Raw genomic sequence first — 9066 nt, forward strand, 5'->3', positions numbered from 1 at the left:
CAACAATCACAGAAAAATCCCTCGCGCCAGCTGAAGCGGGTGCCAGAACAAAAAATGTGCCAACTAAAACGAAAAACGGGCCAAAAATTTTGGTAAACTTTAGTTTGACCTACAACTGTAGAGTAGCGTTAATTATGGGAAAAACGATAAAAATACTTTTTTCAGTGTAAATATTATTAGTTCGAAGGCCTAGGGTACATATTATTTCTCGTTCAAAAGTTATCACTAAAAACAGGTTTTGTAAATATGAAGTCCCGATGCAACCAGTCGATTTTGATCACAGAACCTGGAACGTCAGACATGTAGGATAAGCCTATCCATTAAATTATGTTAACTATTATATCATAGGTCCGATTTACTGAAATTTCAAAAGAGTATATGGTTTTCACTGCGAGTTAAATGCGTTACAATATTTGACTAATTAATTTAATCAAAATGTAAATTTTACTTAAATTTGTTTATATTTAACTCTACTAGTCGTATTATTGTAAAATAAGTTTAAAGAAATAAATATTTTACGACTATCATTTTATTAAATGATTGAAACTATAATCGCCGAAATGTATGTCAAAAATCCCCATATTCAGATCTATTCATTTTTGTTCGGAGTGGCATCATTGATAAATGTTATAAGAGCCTCCTGCGATCATTGTGAATGATGACAAAGTGCGATCTCTTATCTGTCAACTGCCTGACAGGCTGTTCAATATGGCTACTTTTCAGCATTTTGACAGGCTGTTCAATATGGCGGCGCCTATCTTCAGCGGGTGATAGAAAGAGATACAGAATGAGACAGCGATAGTCAAATACGAATCAGGTGATCCAATCACTTTGAAATTTTGACGTTTATGCATAAGAGATCACACTTTGTCATCATTCACAATGCCTGCGATTTACAACCAGATTGACTGAATTTTTGCATTTGTGCGTGTCGGGTATTTGACACTTGCCCCGCGACCAAAGAGTATCCGCGACTATCAAATAAAAAGCCATCAATCAACATTTGCATGGAGAAAAGCCCCCATTACTGATACTTAGCATAGACTTGACTTGCCTTGGCGTAAACTTGGCAACTTAGCCACGATTATACTCCACTTGGCGCATAAAATCTGGCATCATAATCAGCGTTGAAATTTATTTTTAAATAAATGTCAATTTGTATGACAAAATGTCAAAATGAAATGGAAACAAACAAATGACATCTCAAAATGTAAACGTCACTTAGAACTTACATAGAAAATCAAAATTCAACAGACTTCTAAAGGCTCCATTACTGATACTTAACATAGACTTGACTTGGCTTGCGAACTGTCACTTACAGTTCTGTTAAATGAACATTGCATGTTACTGATTACTCAAAACTTAACTTGACTTAGAAGTCTGTTGAATTTTGATTTTCTATGTAAGTTCTAAGTGACGTTTACATTTTGAGATGCCATTTGTTTGTTTCCATTTCATTTTGACATTTTGTCATACAAATTGACATTTATTTAAAAATAAATTTCAACGCTGATTATGATGCCAGATTTTATGCGCCAAGTGGAGTATAATCGTGGCTAAGTTGCCAAGTTTACGCCAAGTCAAGTCAAGTCTATGCTAAGTATCAGTAATGGGGGCTTAAGCCAAGTCAAGTCTATGCTAAGTATCAGTAATGGAGACTAAACCGTAGCGCTCGGACGTGAGAATATGTCGTCATCGGATGATGACTTTTTTTTACTTGCAACTACAGCAGTTTTATTAAATAATAAAAAAATTTTATGAAATAATAATAAAAGCTTTACATTCCATAAAGCTGGTAACCATTGATAATTTTCAATAAATTTTAATATGAATTGCTGTTCTTCCGCGCAGTTGTTCATTTTGAATGTCGACACAAACTAAATACAACATTGCTGTTTTGTTAATCACACCCCGCGACTATCAAATAAGCAAGCGTCAAATGAAAAAATCAAAAATTTTTGATTTTCATCAACGTATAGCCGACAACAAATACATGTGTCACGAAGCCACCCGACTGCACTAACACACACAAAATTCAGTCAATCTGGTTGCAGTGTTGTCACTTCTAAAATCTATTTAGTGGTAGTATTTCAAAAAAAGGGTGGTAGATCTCCTAAAAATAGTGGTAGAATTTTCAATAACATTAAAACCAATTTTTTTCAAATTATTATTATTCAACGATTAAAACGAACATAACAACTTCAAGTGCATTAACAACATACATATAAACATCTGTATGAAGAGTATGTGTATACTGTATAGGCCTTACACCATCAAATAAAAATATATATAATTAAATAATAGTGGGACTCTCACCTATTTTTTAATTACGAAGTTAGTAGTCAGTAGTTTTTAGGCTTTTTTTTTTTTTAATAAACTATTTGAATAAGTATCAAAGAACTAGTCTTAAAAGTTTGAAAATTTGTTTACTACAAAAACCTTAACAGCTGAAATTGATAATGAAATGCGAACTACCGACCAAGAACTTTAACAAACCATGTGTGGATACGACTAAAGTTAATTTGCAATCTCCAAATATTCCATTTTTCATAACACATAGTTCAAACATATAATAATACTACTAAGAAACCTTAAAATATCAAATTACTTCAATGGTATCCAACGAATACCAATAGCCCGAATCTAAATAAATAGACTTGTGCAATAAAACAATTTATTTTTTAAATCTTACAACTTACATCCGTGACATCGAAGGCATCCATCGGATACTGCAATCGACGGCTGAGTGAAATATCGCTCGTATCTCGGCTGCCAGTTCGAGAACGCCCTATCTCAGAATGTTTTTCAAAAATACCATATTTCAGTTTTTCTTTTGAAAACGACCTATCTCAGAACTCAATTGAAGAACGCCCAAAATGTTTTTCATAAACGTCCCAGCTTATGTCACAAATTTATTAAATTTAAGCTGAGATAGAGCGTTTTTGAAACAAAGTCTGAAATAGGGCGTTATTCCAAAATTTTCTGGGATAGGGCGTTTTCGAAACGCCGGCAGAGATACGCTGGTATTCCACTCAGCAGTCGAAAAATCAAATTATTACAAAGTTTTTGGCACGAATTTCCCATCAATAAAGTTAAATTTTATTTTTATATTTTTTGTTATAAAAATCACACATTTCTTTGGTGAAAATTTGAAAAGCTTATACAATGTGTGCTTTACATTTAATTTTCAACATACTTAAAAGCCTTAATTTTAGGTAATTTTGAACAACTTAAAGAACATAGTCAAATTCAGGCAAATAAAAAAGTGGTAGATTAAAAAAAAAAAGTGGTAGGAGTGGTAGATCCGGATTTTAGCCTAAATAGTGGTAGATCTACCACTATAGTGGTAGAGTGACAACACTGTCTGGTTGTAAATCGCAGGGGACTTTGATTGTCGCGGGGCGTCAAATACCCCACACGCACACGTACAAAAATTCATCAATCTGGTTGTAAATCGCAGGAGGCTCTAAAAGATGTGCATTTTGACAGCGCTCTCTCGAAACAAAAGCAATCATCCGGTGGCAAAATGCTGAACCACAAATAGTTTTGCATGTAAATGCAACAACTATTTGAGCCAGATAAATCCAGATAGAAGTCTGGTTCAATTTGTGAGCCAGATAATTTGTTAATTACTTCTTTTTAGGTTGGCAACGCGGCCTTTAATATACCTACTTTTTCAAAAATATATGGCGCTGCTTAGCCTTTCGCCGAATGAGTTAAATGAAAAACAGCGGCGACATCTGCCTATCACATTTCACGTGTGCGAAAATTTCACGACATCTGCTTCTCAAGTCTCTCAAAGATCCAGAGCATTCCCGTGCGAATTGATCGTGAGCCGGAGCTGTAAAACTCACTGAAAGACGGCAAAAGAGTTGCAAATCCATTCACCTATGCTGTGAGTGATTTGTGGCATGCTATCGATTATGTTTTAACAGCTGTGCATATAACTCGAGCCACATCGAGTAATTATGAAGGCTGTGTAATCTGTGTCACCAAATTAAAAAAAAAATACACATTTTTTTTAAAGGCTGTAGCTTGAAATTTTCATTCTTTTCTTTACAAATTATAATCCGACAAAATTGGCCGCGATTGACAGAAAATATTTGCAATTTTGTCAAATTTCACGTTAAAATGGTGGAAGCGGCGTGACATTAAACAAAACCAACAAGAAATGCAGTAAAAAGTTACATGAAAATCAGAAACTGCAGTGCAATTGCATGTCTGCAGTGAATTGGAGCAAAGAAATCTGCAAAAGTGGGATTACATATGAGGTTAGTATAAAGAATTAACTGGCGCGTTTAGACATAACGGGGACTTAGGAATACATACAAAAAAAAGAGAAATCAAGTGATGTAACTTCGCTAGGTCATTAGAGGCTTATCATGAAAACAATGATATTTATATAGGCGTTCAGCTCATGTCGACAGCCCTCCGGCAAATAGTCTGAGAACGATTTTTTCGCTAAAATACTAGCACCAACAACTAACATTGAAGGCATTGCTACAACAACAACATTGAAGGCATTCTTAAAAAAAAAAAAGATTTTAAAACTACGTGATGCTAGTGTGTCATAATTTATCTAATCTGAATAATAGCGTTGAAGTACATACCTATATAATTTATCTAGATTTAAGCTTCAAGATTATCAAGCGTACTTGGATGAATTGAGATCTATTTGCAAGATTTCATTTATAACAGACAGCAGAGAACGATTAGCTTTAAGAGTAAGTTGAAGTGTCTTCTAAGTAGGGCTTAATTCCTGTGAAGCATAATTGGCCTTGTGCCTCAAGATCTAGATTTTGTATGGTCGAAGTATTCTAAGCAAGCGCAAAGTCAACCTAACGTAAACAAAGTAGGACTTTTGGTCACATTGAAAACGATGCTCTTGCCGTTTTGTGAAGCATACTCCTAAACCCACACATGTTTGTGCAATATCTCTGAGTTATTACTTGGATGTCGCCCTTACAATTATAACAATGCCACTGTCGCTTAGTTCTTAATGCGCAATACATTGAGCATAAGGAATCTTATTCGTACATCCTCCACTAGTCTGTCGTTATTGATGTATTAACGTTAAAAAAAAATCCACTTTCCACTGTGGGCTTAAGCATATCAATCCGCCCCTTTATTTCGACTGTTGCACTTAACGGTCGCTGCAGTAGATCACCCGATCTCGGTTCCCGAATCCAGGTCTACCTGTCGAAGAACAGGTTTGAAAAACAAAATTTTTGAGAATTTGGTTATTTTCAGATAACTAATTGCTGCCTTAATCAAAATAAGATAAAAACTCCTGAAATGACGCAAGAAATTACTAATATCGGTGGTTTGCTACACTGTGTGTCCAAGCAAATTCAACGAGCACAACATGAAGCTGCCATAACTGCACTGTTAGCCACTGCGACCGAGTCCGAAAATGTCAAGCCAGATCATTGCGCTGAAAAGCGCGTTGAAAAGTTGGAAAAGGCAGTATTTGAGGTATGTAGATGTTTGTGGACTCAAAGAAATATGTATGAAAAGTAACAGCTTTTGTAATCATCAATTCACTTTTACAGCTGTTCGCAGAAGTTCTACATCTCTATCGGGCCGATGAACTTATGATAGCATTTAATGGCGGCAAAGATTGCACAGTTTTATTGCACTTAATATATACATATTTTAAACGCAACAAATGTATAAGTCACGTACGTTTGCCAGTACTGTATATTGAGCCGGATAATGGTTTTGAAGAAGTTGAAGCGGTGGTACTTGATTGCGAACGATGTTATAATATGAATTTAATTAGGCGTAAAGGTTGTATAAAAGATGTATTGGTAGAGGTACTCGAAGAGATGCCCGAATTACGTGCTGTATTTATGGGTACAAGACGTACCGATCCCTACTCGGAGCATCTTAGTATTATGCAAGTAAGTGTATATAAACTGTACTATACAAATATTATATAGCTGCTTAAAACAAGTTCATTTGGTGGTGCGAAAAATGTATAAAGATAAAAAAGCATATGTATGCATCTGACGAAATAACACAAATATTCTAGATTGAGAGATAAAGCTTTTGGGCCCATAACGAAATATCTATGGAAAAGTTTGGACCACAAACTCTAGTCTTACCTTTATATAATTCTTTCAATTGCAAAATGTATTAAATTTTCTTTTATAGGCAACCGATGTTGGTTGGCCGAGTTTGATGCGAATCAGCCCGCTTATCGATTGGACGTATAGAGATATTTGGTATTATACATTTGTCAGACAAGTACCATACTGTCGTCTGTATGAGAATGGTTATACTTCTTTGGGACAAAAGCATGACACCATACCGAATCCACATTTACGCATATTTGATCCAATAACCAAAGCTGTTACATATAAGCATGCGGCCGAGCTACATGATGAAAAATATGAACGCGCTGGTCGTGGCAAAAACTATATATTGGAAAATTGCGAGTTTAAAGAAAAGGATAGTGAAACGAAGGAAGCTGACTCAAAAGAAAATCAGAATAAAACATGAACAAAAAAAATATATATGATTAATATAAATATAAAAGACGAACTTGCCGCTTAATCATGTATGTCAAATTTATGTTTTGTAGGTACGAATATTTTAATATCAGTTTGAGCTATTCTTATATACGCATAAAAATCGTGTAGTAGGAGCAGCCTATAAAATCATTGCCTACATGTATTCAGCATTACAAAAATAACTTATTGATATTTAGATGTTCGGAAATTGGAAGTGTACTTAAACAGAAGACTAGTAATGTAACTGATTCAAAAAAAAAATTGTTTTGCATACTTATAGGATTACTTTTCACTTTTTAAAACTATTATCGAAGAGCAGAACTTTTGTGGGATTCAAGGGGTTGTGTAGCGCAATATATAGCTTCTCCAACCTAATTGTCAACCTCACCTTCGAGCGGCGAATCCCGTTTCACTAACAGACGAGGCTCTGGCGACCCCAAGCTCCTCATGGAACTTGGGGGTGGGGAGGGAGGGATGGCCTGAAGGTTTAATGTGGCCATATAAATCGTTCCCGAGATGGTCGGGCCAGCACCTTAATGGTGCTGTGTTACCGGAGCGTATCGGATCTGTATCCGACAAAGGACCAACACATCGATAACACTCCCCAAAGCCTTCGGGGAGTAACCTAATCGCTACAACAACAACAACAACAAGCAGAACTTTTAATACGAACATGTGAGTCGTATACTAAATTCGATTGAATGAAATTATTAAAATGATTCCAATTCTAGTGTAGTAAGCTTTACATGCAGATACCAATACATTTTGTTAGAGCTTAACTAGAGAGATAAAGCTGCTTATAAAACAAAATGCAGCTCTAGAAAAAATTTTACTTAAAAAAAGTATACAAATAGCAAAAAAATTGAGAATTTATAACCAAATTGTATGCATTAAAATTTTGCAGTAAACCATTGTACAAATGTAAATAAATTGTATGCCTTTACATATAGCCGAAATTGATTACTATTTACTACTTTTTCTAGTACATTAGAGTGGGTCGATTTATTAACCGATATCGCGCCATCGATTTTTCGATAGGATTTGGGCTCAGGCAAAAAAGTTCCACTGCGCATACCCAAAAAAATAAATGTTTTAACCTAACTTAAATTTTAAATATGGAGGGTTTAGACCCTAAAAATATCTCGTTATGAACTCGAATGTTTTGGTGAGCTCCTATATAACCCTAAATAACACGAAAGGGTTGGTAAACCGTGTTAACTATTGAAAATAAAAATTTAAACAGCAGCAAATAAAAAGCACCTTGTCAAGTCGTCAATAACTGCGAGAATGATGCATCTCTGTTATTTTGTCATGAATGTTCTTTGTGTTGGGTTGACGCATTGTGAGATTCTGAGGTATATTCTGCACTTCTTCAGACTTCCGAGTAATAAGTTAGATAGTACCTTTTCATGTTGTTGTTGTTGTAGCAATGCTCGCCCCACCTAATAGCCGCGACCGATCACAAATTGTCATCAATATCCTCTAACGGGAGTCCAAGGAAACTTGCCGTTTCAACAGGGGTGGACCTAAGGAAAGGGGTGTTAGAGGCGTTGGTTCCACATTACAATTAAAGAGATGGTTGGTGTCATGTGGGGACACATTGCAAGCACGGCATACATTTTGTATGTCGGGGTTGATTCTGGATAGGTAAGAGTTTAACCTGTTACAGTATCCAGAACGAAGTTGAGCAAGAGTGACACGCGTTTCCCTGGGGAGTATGCGTTCCTCTTCTGCGAGTTCTGGATATTTTTCTTCAAGTACTGGATTCACCGGGCAATTCCCGACATAAAGGTCCGACGCCTGTCTATGGAGTTCACCAAGGACCTGCTTGTGTTTTTCCGCTTCATACGGCTGGGTTCTCAGGTGCCGTATTTCTTCAAAATGCTTACGGAGATGACTCCTTAGACCCCTAGGCGGTGCTGGTTCGTCAATCAGATGTCTGTTGGGATGCCCAGGTTTCTGGGTATTCAACAGAAACTGTTTGGTCAGCATCTCATTTCTCTCCCTGATGGGGAGTATTCTCGCCTCATTATGCAGATGGTGTTCTGGGGACATAAGAAGACAGCCCGTGGCGATTCTGAGAGTAGTATTTTGGCAGGCCTGTAGTTTCTTCCAGTGGGTGGTTTTTAGGCTTGGCGACCATATGGATGACGCGAAGCACGTAATCGGCTGGCTAATTGCTTTGTATGTGGTCAAGAGCGTTTCTTTATCTTTTCCCCAGGTACTGCCAGCAAGGGATTTGAGGATTTTATTACGGCTCTGAATTCTTGGAACAATTGCGGTTGCGTGCGCACCAAAATGTAGATCCTGATCAAACGTCACACCCAAGATTTTGGGGAGTAGGACAGTCGGTAGTGTAGTGCCATCGACGTGGATGTTCAATATGGTCGACATTTGGGGCGTCCATGTTGTAAATAAGGTCGCGGAAGATTTAGTCGGTGACAATGCCAGGTTTCGCGAGGCGAAAAAACTGGAGAGATCAGGGAGATAGCCGTTTATTTTATTGCATAGCTCATCGATCTTTGGGCCTGGGCCTGTGGCCATTATTGTG

General features: G+C 36.7%; 1 protein-coding gene across 3 annotated transcripts in view; it reads left to right on the top strand.

Moving 5' to 3' along the window:
• The window catches only part of Flad1 (Flavin adenine dinucleotide synthetase 1), a 48522-nt gene extending 40433 nt beyond the window's left edge, over positions 1–8089 (top strand). The window contains exons 1-4 of one of the 3 annotated variants that reach the window (XM_067780250.1): positions 3914–4271; positions 5251–5475; positions 5553–5903; positions 6157–8083. In XM_067780250.1, the coding sequence (XP_067636351.1) occupies positions 4218–4271; positions 5251–5475; positions 5553–5903; positions 6157–6504 (978 nt within the window). In that variant the 5' untranslated portion in view covers positions 3914–4217 and the 3' untranslated portion in view covers positions 6505–8083. Of the gene's footprint in view, positions 1–3913; positions 4272–4367; positions 4725–5250; positions 5476–5552; positions 5904–6156 lie in introns of those variants that run through there. The other 2 variants (XM_067780252.1, XM_067780251.1) reach the window with 2 other exon arrangements.
• Positions 8090–9066: the final 977 nt, after the last annotated feature.

This window comes from Eurosta solidaginis, chromosome 4, assembly GCF_040869045.1.
Source record: "Eurosta solidaginis isolate ZX-2024a chromosome 4, ASM4086904v1, whole genome shotgun sequence".
NCBI lineage: Eukaryota > Metazoa > Arthropoda > Insecta > Diptera > Tephritidae > Eurosta > Eurosta solidaginis.